At 34.5% G+C, this 21,011-nt stretch overlaps 1 protein-coding gene across 6 annotated transcripts in view; it reads right to left on the bottom strand.

Annotated features, from left to right (window-relative positions):
• The window catches only part of ARHGAP29 (Rho GTPase activating protein 29), a 74,849-nt gene that overhangs the window by 38,183 nt on the left and 15,655 nt on the right, over positions 1–21,011 (bottom strand). For 4 of the 6 annotated variants that reach the window (XM_053668222.1, XM_053668226.1, XM_053668221.1 and 1 more), the window contains exons 2-3: positions 17,342–17,569; positions 5,680–5,814 (exon numbers count right to left, since the gene is read on the bottom strand). In XM_053668222.1, the coding sequence (XP_053524197.1) occupies positions 5,680–5,814; positions 17,342–17,537 (331 nt within the window). In that variant the 5' untranslated portion in view covers positions 17,538–17,569. The remainder of the gene's footprint in view (positions 1–5,679; positions 5,815–17,341; positions 17,570–21,011) is intronic. The other 2 variants (XM_053668224.1, XM_053668225.1) reach the window with 1 other exon arrangement.

Here is a 21,011-nt window from a genome sequence, read left to right as displayed (position 1 = left end):
CAAAGACCTACAACCAAGATTGCTCTATCCAGCAAAGCTTTCATTTAGAATGGAAGGACAGATAAAGTGCTTCTCAGATAAGGTCAAATTCAAGGAGTTCATCATCACCAAGCCCTTATTATATGAAATGTTAAAGGGACTTATCTAAGAAAAAGAAGTTAAAAAATATGAACAGTGAAAGGACAGCAAACTCACAATTATTAACAACCACACCTAAAACAAAAGCAAACTAAAAGGACAGCTAGATCAGGAGCAGAACCATAGAAATGAAGATCACATGGAGGGTTAGCAACAGGGGAGTGGGAGAAGGAGAAGGGGGGAGAAGGTACAGAGAGTAAGTAGCATAGACAGTGGGAAGAAAATAGGGGAAGGGCAAGAGTAGTGTGAGAAATACAGAATCTAAAGAACTTGTGACACATGGACATAAACAAAAGGGAGGGGGATGGTGGGAGAGGTGTGTGCTGGGTGGAGGGGAATGAAGGGGGGAATAGGACACCTGTAATGGCATAATCAATAAAATATATTTTTTAAAAAAGAAGTAACATGGTATAGCAATTAGAAGAAGGTAGGCTTCGGAGTTTCAGACTTAAGTTCAAATCTGACCTCTACTACTTTCTGTGTCACTCTGGATACATTAACTAACTTTGATTTCTTCATATGTGCAATGGCATATCATGGAAAGGAACAACAGAGAAAACAAAGCTTGGTAATTAGTAAACATAAGTGTCCTCACATTCTACATCTGTAGACAACCTGTACTTCAGACAGTCATTCCACTCATCCTATACATTATCCCCACAGAACCTTGTTCACTCTCATACCTTCAAAGAAATGAATTCTTAAACTACCTGTACCTGTCTAATTTTAACCTTGGGGCTCCAGACCCACCTTTCCAATGGTCTCTTTGATATATTCCTTCCCCCTCTTCCCAATCTTCGCCCACCAGCAATGCAAACTCAACATGTACTAAATTGTACTTTATCTTCCCTTCTACTCTGCCCCTCAAAACTACTCTTTTCCATACATTCCTTAGTTCAATAGCTTAGCTTTCAAAATTCCTCTAAAACAAGTTTCTTCTTCCTTTTCATTCCCATAAGCACTGACTTAGATCAAAAAGCCACACTGTACCCCTAGTCTGGCCTACATAACCACCTGTTCACTGGGGTCTGTCTCTACCTGTGCCTTGCTATTAGTCCCTCTTCAAAATTTCATCAAAATTTTGTTCCAGGTTCAAATAATTTTCTCCCTTGGGTTCCCTATTAAGTCTCAACAGTACACACTAAGACACACTAAGAATGTCTTTAAGAAATCACATACAACCAATTAGAATAGCAACTTTCAAACTTTTTTGATCACAACCTTCAGTAAGACAAACATTTTACACCATGACAGAGTATACCATGCACACATAATAGCAACTGGTTATGTAACACCCATAGAGTTTTGAAACATCCTTAAGTCTTATTTAATGAATACTGCATTTTCATTTTTCTTTCTAGTCTCTTTCATACTTTAAAAATGCTGGTCATGGTGCACTAACTTGAAAATCATTGAAATAGAAGATATAATGAAAGAAAAATTTCACCATTTGCATAGAGAAAAAATGCTAAGCGGGGAAAAGCCACAAGCTTTACAAAATGAAAACTTTAAGTTGTTTCAAAAACATAAAAGACAATCTGAAATACATGTACTGTATTCTCAGACAGAAATGCTAAGTATATAAATTCTCCTTAATTTATAAATTTAACTCAAGTCACTCTCAAAATACCAAGATATTTTTTTGAACTACACAAGCCAATTCAAATATCTTGATGGAAAAATAAATCCTGAACAAAAAAGAATAGAAAGAGGAACTACTTTTACCAGATACTAAAACATACTGTTGAACTACAATAAAGGCAGTGTGGTACTGGCACATGACTAAATACATCAGTGGGACACATAACAGACCAGAAATAGATACAAAAAACAAACAAAAGAAAACCTGCAACTTATACCAAAGATTAGAACTAATTTTACTTGTAGACAGGTAAAGGGTCAATTCACATAAAAGGATGTACAAATGGATCTGAAACATATAAAACAATCCTAAACTGCACTCAAAATGAGAAAAATGCAAATTGAATCCACACTGAGATACCAATTTTTACTATACCTGTATACACAAAGATCAGAGAACAAAGCTCTGCTGGCCAAGGTGCAGAAGATCAGGGTTTTCAGCACTGCTATCAGAAGGGCAAACCTCTACAGAGGGCATGTGGCAATACCCAAAATATAAATGCACATGCTCTCTGGTCGAGTAACTGCCCATCTAAGAATTTACATACGTATTCATTGAAGCATTGTTTGAAAAAGACTGGGAACAATCCAAACATGTATTAGTGGTGAACTGGTAAAATAAATTATAGTACACCACTATAATGGATTATCATGCAGCTTTGGAAAAATAAAGCAAATAAAACAAAAGAATAAGAAAACCTTTTATGAACAGATAACTCAAAACAATGAGCAAGAAGGATGATACCATTTGTGCAAAAAGGAGGATAAAAAAGAGAACATATTGTATTTGCTTGCATATGCATAATAAGATACACAAATACCCAGTAACAGCTGTTGCTTATTTAGGAAAAGGATTGGGTGGAAGGCACGTATTCACCACTGAATGCTCTTTTACACCATTTCCATGATCAACTGTGTCAATGAGTTGCCTATTAAAAAATTAATTTTTCAAAACAGAAATAAAACATGAGGCTTCTATAATTTTGGATGTTTACTAGACCTTCCTTTTCATTTGTCAATTACAGGCCAAACACAGATCATGAAAAACCTAAGTAATCCTTTTAATTTACATTATAAATGAGATTTAACTTGTATTACAAATGAGACCAAAATAACTGTAAATATCAATGAAAAAAAATAAGTACATGATAAATTACTGCATGTTGAAGGGACCTTTATCTACTTCAAAAATAGGCTGTATCTCTCTTACCAGATTCTAAATATTTTGTCAGACTGAGCTTCCTGCTTGGAAACAGGAGACACAAAAAATACAAATCACTACTAGAATGAATGAGGAAAAGTAAGGATTTTTCATTCAAAGTTATTAAAAAGTAAATTTCACATTTAAAATAAAAAATGAGAGAAGTGAGGTTCCAATTTCTCACTTATCATGCTTAGAAGTGGATAAATTCCATGCATTCAAACCTCTTGTAAAACAAACAAGATTATACCTGATTCTACAGTTATTCTGTATTTATGCATAATTTTTTAGCAGTGTAGTATATATTTGCAAAATGCATTTGACAGTTAAGACCTCCAAAACAGGGTCATGGTTGTTTTCTAAATGTAATCAGGGGGTTAAGACAAGATAATCTCCACATTCAGAAACTTCCTGATCCTACAATACTTTTTTCTTTACGTTTTCCTCTTTAAAATAGAAATAAAAAATGTACCTTTATAGATTTTTGAAAATATTAAAGTAGATGGCTTATGCAAAACACTGAGGAAATGCCCCAGAACAAAATTCAAAAATGGTTTCTACCTCACCCTTGCTTTTCCAGGGTTTGAAAACTAAATTATCATTAAATGAAAGAATGAAATAAGCCCTGATTTAACCTCAATATTTTTAGGTCACTGAATGTTTTTCACCTTGGATATCAGCGGTATTTTTAGATGACCTCAAGAATAAAGGGTGTGCATGTGTCAGAGGTGGGGTGTGTATTTAAAAACATACTCAATACCAAAGAAAACACAATTTTTAAAGTTTTCCAGTGTCCAGTTGCATGGAATCCTATTGAACCAGAGTAAGTCTCTCAACAAAGTAATCTTTTAAATTTCATCCAATACAAAATAAATCCTAACAATAACCCCAAGGGTAAAGACAGCCATAAAGGGAAATAATATTCAAAAGACTGCTTTACCTCGAAACAAAAAAAATAAAATAAAAAAGATCTTCAATGCAGCTGAGAGGCCACCTTCTTCAGGTCTGCTCCTGGAATGTGGACATCAGCTGTGCACAGGCACACTCCTTCCCCAGGACATCCTGACTGCACACAATAGCTACTGACAACAATTGCGTGAACTGTGGCTGCTATTTCCAAGCATGGAAATTTTACTATCTATAGACACAAATTTCCCTAAGTTAAGTTAAATGGCCCTTATAAACAGTCTATTTAAAAAACAAATTTAGCTACTAAGCAAATTTTTTAAAGTTCCAACAGAAGTCATTCATTTTTCCTATTTAAATCCATCTACTTTTTTTTTTCAGTGCATGAAATACAGAAAAAAATAACGGCACCAATACATTTATGTCAAAAGTAGAGGAGGAAGTTCTTAAGTAAATGAACTATGCTTTATGGAAAAGATTCTTTGCTCTTCCTGCCTCATCCCTTGACACTTGCCATTTGCCCTCTCTATCTACGAGTGTGTTCACCAATTATATCATGTTTTTCAACATCCAGAGTTCTGGTACATGTACCCTATATCACAGCCCCCAACAGGGCCCTCTAGCCCAGAAAGTAAATGCCTACTTGACCTTGGAGAGGCAGGATAGGTAATTCTGCTCCACAAGTAAGTCTAACCTTTCCTTTCCTTACTCAACCCCCAGGGGGTTGAAAAGTAAGGAAATCTAACTTTTTATAGTTAGATTACTTGAATTCATATTACCTATCAGTGACATTTACACTGAAGGTCCTCCTTAGCACCTTGCACTTTAAAATTTCATCTTTCTCCAAACCATCTCCTTACTTCCCAGGTAGTACCTGTCTGTCTCTGGGATCTCATGTCAGTCCTCTCTTTATTCTGCACACCCTGTACTGGCGTCACCGTCTTCCATCACCACTTACACACCAGCAACTCTCAAGTCCACATCTTCAACTCCAAACTTTAATTTAGCCCTTAATATCCAGCTTGTGGTATGTCTTATCAAACTAACATCCATCCCCTCTTTTTAACAACCACATTTGACTTTTCCCACATCTCCCTTCTGCCTTAGATCAGACTGTCAGCCCTCATTTTGTTTATTATTCCTAACAATCTCCTAAATAAACTCTGTGCCTCCAGTCTCATTCCTTCTCCAATACTCACTTCATCCTCAGTCCTTCCTATATATTGCAGCCCAGAATAACACATTCTACTATTTGGGGGTGGCGAGTCATTTCCATAGATAATAATGTTGCAATTCTTGATTCTTTTAGCACATGTTTTACACACACACTATATATATGTATACATACATGGTAAACTTATTTTACAATTTTAGTTTCATTTTTCATACCTTAAATCATTTCCTATCTAAGCCTCCTCTTTCTCCACTGGATTCCCTAGTTTAAGCTGAGTCACTATGAATGACCATCTTCTAGTACCAATCATCTTCACAAAACAACAATTTTATACACCAATAGCCTCCCTTTCAAACAACTCAAAAATTTTAAATATCAGTTGTTTAGTTTATTTTATTTAATGTTTTTAGTGTTTTCTACCAAATAAAGTTTTTATTTTTAGAAGGAAGAATTTTAGGCATGACAGCAGGAATATTAAATAGTGAAGTACACACAGCCCCTATTGACATACATCACATCAGTGCCATGAGAGAAGATGGCGCTATAGTGATCATGAATGAAAACGTATCACTTGGGTCTTTTTGCCCTCACCAACCCACTTTCAATGTATCTTTCTTACCTTTCACTTTTGCAGTAAGACTTTCTGCAGCATTTTGAAGATCAACAGAATTGAGGTTCTGATGTTTATTCACAACAGACTTTAAAACACGAAGAAGTTCATCCAGGCGTATATAAACGACTTCTTGAAAACAGTCTTAAAAAGGAAAAAAATTAAAATTGATTGCAAAACCAAGTTTCAGGATTCTAAATTATGAAAGGTCATTCTGAAGCACATTTCAAGTACAAGCCTTGGCTCCATAATTTTTGCCTACTATGTGTTCACTTCTACTCTCACCACTGCAATTATATACGATTTATGTGTATAGAAAAAAACTTTAATCATTTTAATTCATTAAGGATTTCAAGTTTCTTGGAACTTAGCACTACCCTCTTCAATTTTCCGTAACTATGCTCTCCAGATTGCTTCAGAAAACTTTACAAGGTGTTTCCTGTCTTAGTGTTTTTATTCTAATATACTTTTTAATACATGTGGTAACAGAGTTAGAGTCCTACAGTGTCTGATATATTAACCAAAGATCAAGAATATGTAATTTATCACTCAAACCCGAGTACGCTGGCCAGCGCAGGCGGGGCACCACTCAGACCACAACAGCAACACTCACAGGCGTGCTCCTGGGTTGCCACCCCAGGCGAACCGAAAAGTAAAATCACCCCTAACTTTTAAAACCCCTGAAATAACGCGCCAAAGTCTGAAAAGACAAGCACCTTAAATACAACAGCCTGAGGTAATTTTCCTTTCTATAACCTTACAGAACACTAGTGTTTTATAATAGTTAACATTTATTAAGTGCTTCCTATGTGCTAGGCACTGTTAAAAGTATTTAAATGATATTATCTCACTTAGCTTTCACATTGGTAGGTAGATAATTTTAAAATCTCTATTGTACACATGAGAACACTGAGGCACACCTAAATTCACCAAGTTACTAAACTGTGAAACCGGAATGTAAATCACAAAGCACAATTCTAGAAGGCATGGTCTTAATGTTAAACTGCTTCCCTATCAAAACAGCTTTAAAAAAATGACCAAAAAATTATAATTATATCATTAATTTCAGAAATGTTAAAAGATGATCACTAGAAAGAAAAACAAAAACAAGAAATTCTACCATCACCCATCAAATATTCCATTCATCAACAGCATTATCAAGAGAGAAATATGTAGGATAAGAGCAGGCAAGGCTGGGAACTGTGTATAGCAAAGCAAAGAGTATTCTAATTCTAAGAGGCACAGAAAAATAGCAGTGATGGAAGCAGAGAGAGCAGAGTGCCTTCAGGAACAAATCTAATTCAACCAACAAATTTTAATAGAAAAAAAAAATACAGGGGATTGACTGCTAGCCTACGTAGCCTTGAAAATGAATAGAGTCTATAAGAGAGCAAAGAAATGCATATAAATACTGTACTGTAGCCAATCAAGTGTTTTCATTGAAGATTTGGGTTAACCGTTACGATTCTGCTCTCCATGTGTACTGGAACTGAACGAACTGAACACATGGATGGAGGATGGTGGGAGCTGAGTATCTCACTTTTGGGGTGGAATTTACAATTAAGCAAGGGGAAAAGGCTCTAATGACACATGGTGATAATTAGATTTGGACACTTCAGTAAGAATTCATGTTTAGCTTAATATAGATACAGGTGGCTATATCCAGAAATACTTATAGATATGTGTTAGTTTACAGGTTAGTGTACACACATCTATTTCTTTGCTCTGTCAGCTGAGAGGGCCTAAAAGAAATGACACTCCAATAACAATGAACATACCTAGCACCCTGATCTTCATTTCTAATGCCATTCTCCAATAAAAGGAACCGCGGCTCCTTAGAGAAATGGCTGACTCTAGGACCGGGGCAGGAAATACATAAGATGAGTTAGGAGCATCTTTGTAGTGCAAGAAAGTAAGAGCTCTAAAGAAACAAACCGTTGTGTTGAAGAGTTATGCCAAGAATGCACACCATGGCCAAAGGCGGAACAATTTGAGCAACAAATAAAGTAATACTAGATTATAACCCAAAGTATAAAGTGAATATCCATGAGTCCATACTGATACAAATAAGTGATTGAATAAATAAATGGAAAAAAAATCTCTTGGATGGAAGAATTCCAAATGACTGAGGCAGATATCTTGTCCTCAAGGAGAAGCGCGTGCACAGTGACTGCCTTTTGAAGAGTGCAGTGTCAAGGGAAGACAAAAAGGGTAATTTTACAGCAGAGAAGCTTCACAACTGCTATAAGATGGTCGACCACAGTCAACATTAACAGTGAGAAATCATGTTCATATGAGTAGTACTCTTGATATGATGTGATAAAAATGACACTTTATAGTGTTCTCTTCCTCCGATTCCCATAACCCCAGTCTAATCAGGGGAAAAACATCAGACAAATTCTAATCTAGACACATCCTACAAAATACCTAGCCAATGCCCCTTACATTATCGAGGTCATAAAAATAATCAGGAAAGTCTGAAAAACTGTCACAACCAAGGAGGGCCTAAGGAGACATGATGATTAAATACAGCATAATAGGATCCTGGGAGAGATATTAGGGACTATTAGGGACAATGATGTAAATCTGAATAAACTATGGACTTTCATTAATAATGTATCATTATTATAAATACCAGTTCACTAACAAATGCACCTTACCAATGTAAGATGTTAATAAATAGAAACACTGGGTATCAGAGTGTGGGAAGTCTGTACTATCTTCTCAATTTTTCTGTAAATCTAAAATTATTCTAAAAATAGCCTATTTTAAAAATGAAACAAAAATGGGCAAAAGATTTTAGAAATTTTATGTACTATTAAAATTTTTCTCATATATATTATTTTTATAATTAGGAATTCATTTATATTTTTTTAATTCCTAGCGACATGTATGCACCTAGCTACATAATAATTAAATTATAAATTATCTTAATTAAATATATGATCAATATCCATTTTGTTTATTTTATAATTGCAGATGTTAGTTCAGTTGGTTCACTTAGTTGAGGCAATACAGCTTAGTGGCTGATGGAAGGCAAAACCTCTAAAAGCAGACTGCCTGAATCTGAATTCCGACTCCATGGCAGAGAGGCCTCGGACCATTTAATTAGCTTCTCTGTGCCTTAGTTTCCTGATAGCTCTTCATAGGGTTTGTTGGATTAAATAAGTTAAAACACATAAAGTACTTAGAACAGTGGCTGGAACACAGTAAACCCTCCATAAATACCTGCTATCGTTCTTATTAGTTTATGCAGCAGCAGAAACAGGTCAATAACACCTGTTAGGACTGAAATTAAACCTCATATCTTTGAGATAAAAGAAACTTCTGGAAAACAATAAAATTTAACTGGCTTTGAGATATAATAATTACATTTCCCTCCTGTTTTGATACTGCAAAATCTATTTTTGTTTGGCCTATAACCACATAAAGCTAGTTTATGATAATACTTCTGCCTACTTATCAAACACAAGGTTTTGTGATTTCCTAGTACCATAAAGTTGTACTGTACTCTTTTTGAAACCTATGTTAGTTTTAAAAGAGAAAAGAAAGCCAGTCATTTCTATCCCTCACTCTGATATTTCATATTAATATACTTATAGGATACTTTAGTCCTATTTAGGTATTTAATAGATAGGGACAGATATTAACATACTTAGAGACTACTTTTGCCTTATCTTGAAGTCTCAGGCCAAAAGAGCTGGATTTTTGAGTGTCAACAACCATCAATATTCAAAATTAGTGTTGGGTATTAAGCAAGAACTACAAAATATTAATGGCTTAAATGCCTAAATAAATCAAAGTAATAAATTCTGGTCTTCTCAGAGTTAAAGAAATTAAATAGATGTTAAAATGAATATATTTCAAAATTATTACATGGTTTTCAATTTTTTAAATTTTAATTTCTAACACAGTATACAGTAACAGATACAACCCACATAAACAGACATGCTTCGAGACCCTCATAATTTTTAACATTGTAAGGGGTCCTGAGATTCCATGTTACGTTTTTTCTTTAAAAAAACAAAATGAAACACCCTGAAAAACATTTCAATAGCAATCAGCATAAATGTTTTACCAACTTGAAGTTCTTTTTTTCCTATAAGGAAGCCCTTATAAACATATATTGAAGTTGTTCCAAAATACTGAAAAACAGTAACTGAGTTATATTTAGTACGAAATTTCAGAAGTACCTCAATTACCCTATAATAATTCCAATTTCCTGTGATGGAACACACTTCTGAAGCCTATAAATCAATAAAAATGAACACAACAGCTAAAGAAAATACCATTACAAAGATTCATAAACTTTCCTCTACTTTTTAGTAGAAGCATCAACTAGTAGCACATTACTATATTTTGATAATACTTCACCTGGGTCTTATAAATTATAGCATGCCCTTAATTATGTTTTAAGTGCTAAAAAGTCTGTTCCATTTTTACCAAATGTTCTCTTTTCCCTTATAAAAGAATAAAGGTACCTCAAATTCTTTTTATGAGGCACAAGGCCTCTTAAGCTGAAAATGTAACATTTTTAAAAACGTTTAAGGAGTTTAAGTAGCACCTTTGCCAACACTAAATATTCTCATCTCCACCCCTACACAACACCACGGTTGCAGCAATGGGCAAAGCACATGAGGGGTGACTGTCTATGCTTCCCCAGTACAAAAGAAAGGTTAAGTGGCTACTTGGTATCATAGAAAACAATAGATTTGGATCAAGAAACTTGAGTTCCAGTGCTTGATTCCCCACATTTCCTTGAAAATGACCCTATTACAAAATTCTCAGCTTCTCTGATCTCTAACTAATCACCAGTAAAACAGAATTAATAAGAACACCTGCCCTAGCTATCTTTAAAAACATGTTGTGACTATCAAATAAATTAACAAAAATAAAACTGTTTTATAATCTTAATGTAAAGTTATTACTACTATTAAATCTGTAAGTCATTCTAACTAAATATACCTTTGAAGACAAATTTGTCTCATAAAATTACACTCAACAGCAAACATACTTAGAGCAGTTCCCACCATAATTTGGCTAATGAAAACAAGACATTAAAGTTAAGTTTCAATTTCATTTTACATATAAAATCTAAATTAGTAAATTGGAAATGAAATGATAATTAAAGATATACTTCATTAAAACATTTCTATGCTTATTAAGTTAAATGACAGTATTTAAGTTAGTCATTTAACTAAATACAAGATAATTTTTATAGTGGCCACATTGTAAATGCAATAAAATTTAATTTATACTACACAAAAGTATTATATATGTGGATATAATAATGTTCAACCAAAATCTTAATAGAATAGTAAAACTCCTATATCCCAATGTTTATCTACTATCCCAGTAACATGGTAATCTAAATTTGAATTTATTGTTTCACTCATTTGTGCCATTTATTTTCTGCTTCATTCAGCTTATCAAGTGAAAACAGATTAGCCAGCTCCACTTTTTGGTTCTCATGCATTAACACAATACTGCAGTGTTTATATTGCAAACACTTCATGGAAACGCTTAAGTAAATAAATGAAAAAATCCATGGTGTTTTCCTTGATTAAAAAAAACCTGACAATTTCTAAAACCAGTCTTGCTAACTGAGCGTAACCTCTCTGGGAGAGCAGTGAAAACACCACGGAGGTAAAAAGTTTCAGAGCTTATCACTGGGAAACTCCCTTTATTTAGCTGTATGACTTCTGAATTTACAAAAATAAAAGCGAACCCTGAATACAAGCTTTCTTTATCCAGACACTTCAGGACTGTAAAAATAACAGCTGACATTTTAAAATACTTATTCTAAGAGCTTTACTTTCATGAAATCATTTAAACTTCACAATAACCCAATGATGTAGGTATTATTACTCATTTGAACAGATGTAGAAACTGTGGCACAGAGAAGATAAGTAACTTGCCTGGTGGCAGAATGAGGATTTCACCTTAGGGATTCTGGATCTAGAATTTGTGCTTTTAATCACTAAAATATATCAACATGGTTAAAGAAGTTATTACTGGCAGTACTCTACAATCTGTGATTTCATAGGCTTTTAACTTCCAATTGAACATGCCAGTTACTATTTCAAGAGGTGTTAAATTAGGCAAACCATGCTAGTTAAGTACAGAAGAGGAAAGTAATCTCCTAAGAGCTGGCACATGGGTAGTGAATGAGTTACCTGTATTTCACACTTAGTTCCCCAAAGATTCAATCCTTAGTTCCACTAAGATGTAATCTATTAACATTAGTGTTAACCAATCCAAAGTGATATCCATTAAAAATCACTTCTAGAGAGGTTTACTTCTAAAAGAATACAGCAGGAGGGTATGTCTGAGACTAGTAACTTAATATTTCTCATATTTCACAAAACTTCTGGTATATTACAGGGGCTAAAACTTAAGTAACAGTCAAGCAAGGTAACCCTCACTGAAATTTGTCTAAAATAAATTTACATGTCCTCCTCTACATTCACCCTGGAAAAAAATGGGTTAATCCATAAGAGAAGATTTTGATTAAGACTTGGAAAAAATTTGTTATTATTATTTTTTGCCCCCATCCCCAAACTTGGAAAATTTAAGTGGAACTTCCCTCCTAAAACAGAACATATTACTTAATGCCATTAAACTTGTTACTTAAGTTCTTTTGTTCAATAAAATTTGCTTTAGAAAGTTAAAAATCCTCTCTTCTAACTGTAGTTCTATCAAATTTAGGACCTAGAATTCATTAGAAGTAATCACTTATGAGATCACTTATATTTTTATAACAGTGATATTCTCAAATTAGAAAGCATTTTTAGAAGTTAGAGATCTACTCTATCTTAAAGTGATGATACTTTTATCTGCCTTTCTGGCCCATTTAAAAACAAACAAAACAGAAAAACAAGAAACCATTGTTGCAACAGTAAACTTTTATTAGTGTCTCCCTGGCCTGTGTGGCTCAGTTAGTTGGAGTGGCTGTTCCATAAACCAAAAAAAGTCACGGGTTCAATTCCAGGTCAGGGCATGTGTAAGAGGCAACCGATCAATGTTTCTCTCTCACACAGATGTTTCTCTCCCTTTCTCTCTCCCTCCCTCCCCTTCTTTCTAAAATCAATAAGCATGTTCTCAGGTTGGTATAAAAAAAGTGTCATATAGTCAATATATTACAAGAAGTATTACACTAACTGCTGATCTTCAAATATATTTTATAATGGCAATAGAGACTTCAAGTATTAGGTACCAGAAAAATTAAGTAATCTGCATTATTTTTTTAGCCCTATTAAAAAGCCTTGCATTTTTCTAATTCCCAAATTTTGGGCTTTGAGTGGTGTTCCACCGGGGGATGGATAAGTTTGTCATAAAGACAGCACTTAAGATTACTGTATAGCCCTAGTCGGTGTGGCTCAGTTGGTTGGGGTGTCGTTCTACAAACCAAAAGGCTACAGTTCGATTCCTGGTCAGGGTTCCTGCCTAGATTGCGGGTTCCATCCCCGGTCTGGGCACACATACCAGAGACAACCAACAATGTTTCTCTCCTCTCTCTCCCTCCCTTCCCCTCTTTCTAAATCAATAAGCTTGTCCTTGGGTGACAACAACAACAGCAAAAGATTACTGTATAAACTAGAAGATTTATAAACTGTTCTTTGGAATTCAGAACATATTACTCCTCAAGGGGCAACCATAAACCTGAATTAGCACTTACACTGTATATGTGCTAATCTGTGGTGTTCTATTTAAACACAGAGGGCATATGTATAATTCAGTGCCTTTGGCATTTTAATATAAGATGCAAAATTTGCCCCTGTAATTATTCATAATACACCTTAATAACACTGGAGAGAGTTCTAAATTCACATCTGCTACTTTTATGAGACTACAGGGTAACCTCCTCCTGGAATTAGCAGTGAATGAAGAAAATTAACAACTCTATTACTTACCCTATCAAAGCAAGTGTTTTCACAGTCCGTTGATCTCCCACATTAAGTGCTCCGTGTTTGTTTGTAAATAAAAACAGCAGAGGCAAACTGCATAATATTTTAACTGTTAAGGGACACAGGGCATTTGGCAAACACCTATTTTCTCTAATCAGTTCCTCAAAACTACTGCAATACGATCTTTAAATTCTCACTTGGGAAATTTTCATAACATCACACAAGATGGTTATCATAGAATTCTTATTTTAAAAACCTTATAAAATGGTGGGAGGTGGCTGTCCTCTAAAATGCATTATGTACTTTGAGAACAAATACTTAGCTGTCTTCTTCAGCTCTGAACTGTCAATATTCAAAACGCAGAATCTCCAACTCTGATCAAATTTTGTTGTTTTTTTTTAAATCCTCACTTGACAATACATACTTTTATTGATTTTATTTTTTTATTGTTGTTCAAGTATGGTTGCCTCCATTTTCCCACCCCCATTTCCCATCAGAGAATTATGAAATAAATAGTATCTGGTGTAAGCACCTCATATTTAACAAATTACTCAATGGCTTCAGGCATATTCCCAAACTCGTCAGTAACACACCTAGTCCTAGAACCAAAATCATGTGATTCTCTTTCCAGTGCTCTGTCATCCCTTACTACAAATTTAACCAAACTGTATAATCTGGCTGGGTTTTTGATCAGCTTGTTCAAATCAAAGAAGGGCATGAAAGCTACATACTCCAAAGGCAACCTAAGGAAGGGAAATCCAAATCTATTTGGATAGAAATAAAAAATACTGGCCTTGGGGGTGGTGTGGCTCAGTGGATTGAGCACTGGACTATGGACCAAAGGGTTATCGGTTTGATTCCTGATTAGGGCGCATGCCTGGGTTGCAGGCCGGGTCCTCAGCTGAGGGTGTGACAGGGCCAACCGATAGCTGTTTCTCATACACATCATGTTTCCCTCCCTTTCCTCCCTTTTTTCTCTCTTGAAATATAAATAAATAAACAACCTTTTTAAAAATACTTGTAGCCCAAGAATTCTTCTCAGTTTCTCGAGAATGATACAGCCAAATGTCTGTACCAGCACTGTTCAATAGAAATTTCTACAATGATGGATTGGAGATTTTTATAACTTCACTGTCCAAAATGCCACCAGCCACATGTGGCTAAAGAGGGTCTGAATTGTGGTTACTACAGCTAGGAAGCTGGAATTTTTAATTTCAATTAAATTTAAAGAGCCACATGTATAGAGGCCACCATAGCAGATAGTGCAGATCTAGACAATCCTCCGTGAAGAGAAATGGCTGATGAGAGAATGGAAACTTAGCAGTGTTTCTACAGAGCACCTGCCACGTGAAGCAAGTAGGACAGAATGGAAAGCACACTCCATTCCGCATTCATGACCTCTGGGTTCCAAATGAAACTACTATTCACCAGCATTAAGGGGCTGATGACATCATATAATCTACGTTACACATAGAACTTATCTGTGAAATGGAGCTACAAGTACCTGCCTTTTGGGGGACTGTGTGACAGTACTGTTTGTATGTAAAAGTACCCTGCAAAACATAAAAAGTCTAGCCTCAGCTGTAAGACTGAACACTGGAAGCAGTAGTCAAGTGATTTGCACATCATCGTCTCATGACGGGTGAAGCACAGAAAGAAAATGGCATCCAAATCACACCAAAAGGTGATTTAATTTGTACACCTACAATCTATGTTCTTAAAAGCTAACTTTTTTACTTTATTAACAGTCAACTAATATGAAATACAAGATCATAAACAATGACAAAAATTTGGTATTCTTCCTCTTAAAGAGGCAAAAGACAAAATATTGGCAAGGCTACTGACAAGGTCTCCTCACTGCAAAAGAAAAACAGTAACAGAGCTCTTTGCTGTTCTCAACAAAGAATGGCAGGCACCTAGGGACCCAGAACATGAAAGGATGGTCTATGTCTACTCTACAGAAACATGTAATAATACTGCCTTAAAGAGTTACAGAATTTTAAACTTTTTACCTGTTTTCCAGGTTATATTTCATGATTCTTATAATAATTCTATTTAGTAAGTAAGGAATAGTCTGACACTCTAACAGGCTGAAAAATCAATCAATATTACAAGTGAGCATATTATTACGTAGCATTTCTTATCATTTATAATGAGGTTAATTTATGTTTGTACATACTCCCTTGTTTAAAGAAAACAAACAAGAAAAGGTTCTATCAACTCAAACCAAATAGTATATCCCCAGATTTTGATAACAGTGATCTAAAAACAGAAAAAAATTCTTGTCAAATCCAAGATTTATTTTGAGATGGCATACGTTTGTCCTTTTAACTCTGACTGAAGAACCAAGCATTACCATCAATCCAAAGGGAAACGATAAAAATTCTCTGACCATTGCTTACTGATGACAGCTGGCTATCTGAAAGATGGTTTTACATTTTTAAATTAATGTACCAGCCATAAATGGCAAGTTTTTAAAATTACCAGCAATATAATTGAATTAAATTTTGAAGTACTGGGTTTCTCATTAGGATAATACCCTTAGAGCTTTTTAATATTAAATTTCTGTGTGAAAAATGCATTTCCATACACATACTTTTCCCCAAGGGTTAGTCTCCTTTGGCTGCCTTACCTGGGTTGCCACTTTCTTCTCTTTTCACTTAGGATCCATTTTCAATCCTCTTTCCTCCTAATCCCTCAATTGCCTACTCACAAATTAAAAGTCATAAAATACACACACACACAGCCTCAAAAGAATAGCTTATATGATTGTTGTTTTAAGGAAAATTCAAATACTAAAATTTTGAGGCTTCAATTCAAGTAATTTTGGGCATTCAACCTGAAAAATTAGGCTACAATAAACTCTTAAAAAGCAATACTTAAAACAAGATATTATCTTAGTTTCTGATTATCAGAAAATAAATATTTAACTTATGTAGATAGAAAATAGTTATTAGAATCTTATAAAGGTCTACAAAAACCTGAAGGTCTCTTATATACAAATAACTCTAGGTGTCTTCTTTTTCCGTATCCAGAAAAACAGTCTATGAACAAAGAAGTGTGACTTATCACAAAAGAACAGAAGCTGTATCTTTAATATCACTGTTGTCAAATCTGTATATGAAAGACACACTAAAAATTGAAAGAATTAGGTACTAAGAGCAAGTCAGGGAGTACAGATGTGTATAATTCTTTGTCTCTGAAGAATCAAATCTTGTGCTCCATTATCCATATCTAACTAGAGAATAAACTGTGATTATCCCTTAATTGAAGAAACAAATTGAGAATTAAATTTGATTTTTGAAAAAAAAATTCACTCAAATGCAGTGATTTTTGGATGTGGTTTTAGGAACAATATAAAAAACCCAATCTAGGCAGAAGTATCAACAATGTAAATTATAAATATAAGTCTGCTTATTAAAGACCAATCAATGCACTGTCTACCGTTAATAAGGTTAAAATTCCAATGACCTAAAATTTTCCTGTCAGATGGGCCCAAACCACTAAGAACCAAAGAACTATTTTAGTTTTTGTGAATTCTTGTTCCCTCACACTTACTGAAGTTCCTATACTATATTGCCCTGTATCTGATTATAAAATAGTTTACACTGTAAACAGCACACATTTGGAGAGGAAAAAGGCATTAAATACCTACTGGCAAATAACGTTTCTACCACTGTGTACACACTTATCTATAACTAGGTTGGCATTTAAAATTTTACAAGCTACCCAGTAAGAATGCTAAGAGAAAACAGTTGACAAACCTGAAAGAATAGCTTCTTTCAAATATAATAGCATATGGGAGAACTTTCTGATATCGTTCACCAATTCCTTGATGTAATCCGGATCAAAAACGGAATTGGAACTTATAGACTTGAGCCCCATTTCAGACGAATCATCGGTAAGAGGCTGGCCTGATGATAAAAAACGTTTTTTCTTTTTCTTTTTGTGAGAAATCATTCTTTCACAGAACAGTCAGAAAAACTGAAATCCTTAAAGGGGTGAGAAAAAAAAAGAGAAACACAACACTACATCAACCAGGGGAACATTCTACTAAGTTTTCACAAACAGCCCATAGCCCACCTCAGTATTCTATTAAAACCAACCACCACAACCAACACTGTACTGTACTACTACTAATAGTAGCAGCTTCTATTAGTTTGGTGCCAATAAACTTGACAACTTTGTGATATGCAAACTAGTACTCTCTTCATTTCTCTAAAGAACCCGAGGTTTGGATATTAAATAATTTCTCTAAGCTCTGAGCTGATAAATGCTGGACTGGTACTTAAACCCTTATCTTCTTTGCTACTAAAATCAATGCTCCTAGATGTAACAGAATTTTTGTAATTTGTAAAACTTTTCCCAAAATATCACTTAGCCGAAGGGCATATTCTCCCTCCATGAAATAGGAGCTTTGGGAAAAGACCTGTTTCCAAAATCCCTATCACCTGCTGTGTGTGACCCGATAAACCGTTAATTACCCCTTTACCTCAGTGTGCTGATTATAAAATGGGAATAACATCCTGACAATACCTACCTCATGAGATTATTGTAAGCATTAAAAGAGACAGTAGGGTGGAAGTGTTCATTCCAACACATAAAAGAAGTTTGATTACATTTAGTTCTCAATAATACATACATACATACATACATACGTGAGCAGACATAATCTAGGTTATCAAATTTCAGTGAGAAAATTCCTTTGTTGAAAATAAGTTGTGAGGGTGCCCACTAACGTGACGCACCTGGACTGGTTGTACAAATTCATGTATGATTATCGGGGCATTGTTTTTAGTAATTTCAGAGTGATATAGTAAAAAAACGATCTTTTAAAATAAAAAAGATTTGGATTCGAATCCTGGCCGAATACTTTCTAAACAAGTGGCCTGTGCAATATGCTTACAGGCTGAGTGTGAGGGTTAAAAGGAGACACGAAAGACTTCATATGTTAAAACACCTAATCCTGGAACAAAGTTGGAACTCAAGAAAATCTCTGTTTCTGATTCACATTTACATTTTACCTTTCCAGAAGAAAAAGTCCAAATTTTGTTTGTATCTCTTGGAATCAAAAAGGAAATTGTGGAATTAACTCAGCTCAGGCATCATCATTAAAACATTTTTCAAATATTGTGTCTTGAATATTTGGATACTTCCAAAATGGCATAATTACTAAGGACTTCTGTAAAATTTACTGTAGAAAACTGTATGTAATATTCATTTCCAAGTCACGTGTAAGATATATTATTGTGTCATCTACTCTTTCCTACACCTCACCTAACTCTATATATTTTTTCCCACCTCTATCTCTACCACCACTCTAGGTGAATTACGGTCATTTTTTGCCTGAGCTACTGTTACTGATTTCCTAATGATCTCTCCGCATCATCCTTGTTCCACTCCAAAGTGTGGATTACACTTTTCAAAACCAGAAAACTCTTCCAAAGGATAAGTAATACGCTATCGTGCACTACAAGGCTGGCTCAGCATAAGATATGGCTCCTACCTACCTCTGCAATGTCCTCTGGAGTCAAGATTCCTAGTCAACACTCCTGAAACATACAACGATGTTTGTGACCCAGAGTAGGAAATAACTTGTATTACAGGCCAGCATACATGTTAAGTATGTATGTTTGTGTGTGGTGTTATGTGTAGGAATGCACAAAAGAGAAAATAGATTCTGGCTAAGGAGCCAGGTGATATACTCAGATAATTTCTACAGTATCCCATTTCATTTTTTTAAATGTTGGCTGCAACCCACCAAATTGGTTTCATACTCATAACCATGATCCTACGACTTGAAAAACACTGTTCAATTTAGGGAGCCTGAATCATTCCTTTCCCTTTGTTTACTCATTCTAATCTCAGCTCAAAGATCACTTCCTCAAAGAAGCCTTCCTGGACCACCCCTTGTCCTCACCTTCAGTGACCACCACCACCACCACTAAACTAGAGCGGAATCTCCTATTAGGTGCTTTATAGTATACTTATACTTTTCATAAACCTTATAATACTTATAAGGTTCACATCTTCCTATCTAAATGATAAACTCAAGGAAATCAAGACCACATCTGTCTGCTAACCATTTGTTCTCTGTTCACAGCACAGTATGTGGCATGTGAAGCATGAACTACTCACAGCTATGTGTAGAATAATGAGATTATAAGTTTATAGTTTTAATTTTTATAGAAACAAAAATGGTTAACTACAGATTGTTGCAGTGTTTTGAATAGAAAATATCAATGGTTTTTAAAAATCTTCTCTAAAACCGTCTTTCAAAAAACAAAACAAGCATATGAAGTTGAGTAAAGGCATGATTACATGAAACTGAAATCAAAGTTGAATTTCTATTATTGTTTCTCTACCTCTGATTATTAAAGGTGTCCCAACACTTCTCTAAAAGTTTTCAAAGTTCTCTATTGCATAGTCTTGTGAATTCCAAAGTATTTCTGAGAACGTAATTTCTACATTTGAACTAGTTTCAAACCTATCTAATGTTAATCCTTAAATCTGTAGATAATTTCTAAAATGAATGTAGAACAATTTTTAAAGAACTATTACTATACCGAAGTCTCCCCAACAACAAAAACCCCAAAGCACTCAGATGTGTTATTTTGACAGCTCTTTCACAAATCACTAATTGAGAAGTCTATTAATCTAATCTAACACGTTTGTAGCTTACTTGTTTGTAGACTATTAGCTTATTTAACACGTCTGTAGCTTATTAATAGTTTGTAGACTATTAATAAAGTAATTCTGATTAATTTTGATGGCTTTTAGTTTAATATATTAGAGAACTGGTCATTGTCACTGGTAAAAAGGTGATTATAAAAATTAAAGATATCACAGGTTCCATTCACCTATCTCAGCCAAAAAAAAAATTCAACAAGGGCATATTAGTAACCCAAAGTTGTAAAGTGTTTCAAAACTTCTTAAACATTTTTAGACAAGACTAAGAAAACCTATAAACAAAAAAACAAAACACAGCAGAGAAAGAAGCAACTAAAAAGGGTTATAATCTACCTCTAGTCAGCATTATGGTGAGTAATGTACTAATTTTGCTATACATCCTTTACTACAGGTGAAAAATTTTTTAATAACAAACTTAATTTAAGCTTTCATTAAACTATGATTAATAAGAAAGTCTAGAGAATATACTTTTCAAGATCCTCCACACTACTTTCCCATATCCCAAAATGACCATCCTCTAGTTGGTGTAACATAAAATGTAGTTAGTAACAGATTGCAACTGGCAATTTAATTAAATGAAGTAATAATATGGAAAGCACTTAGCACAGTGCCTGGCTCATCATGAAGACTCATTAACTACTAGTCATTATTTCTAGCGATGCTTTATTGTGGGAGATTATTTTTTAATACAAGAAATAAACAAGATACTAGAATATATAACAGACGTGAATAAGAAATATAGGA

The sequence above is a fragment of the Artibeus jamaicensis genome, unplaced genomic scaffold (genome assembly GCF_021234435.1).
Source record: "Artibeus jamaicensis isolate MK-2021 breed Jamaican fruit bat unplaced genomic scaffold, CSHL_Jam_final contig_482, whole genome shotgun sequence".
Lineage (NCBI taxonomy): Eukaryota > Metazoa > Chordata > Mammalia > Chiroptera > Phyllostomidae > Artibeus > Artibeus jamaicensis.
This window is presented reverse-complemented; position numbering and strand designations above follow the sequence as displayed.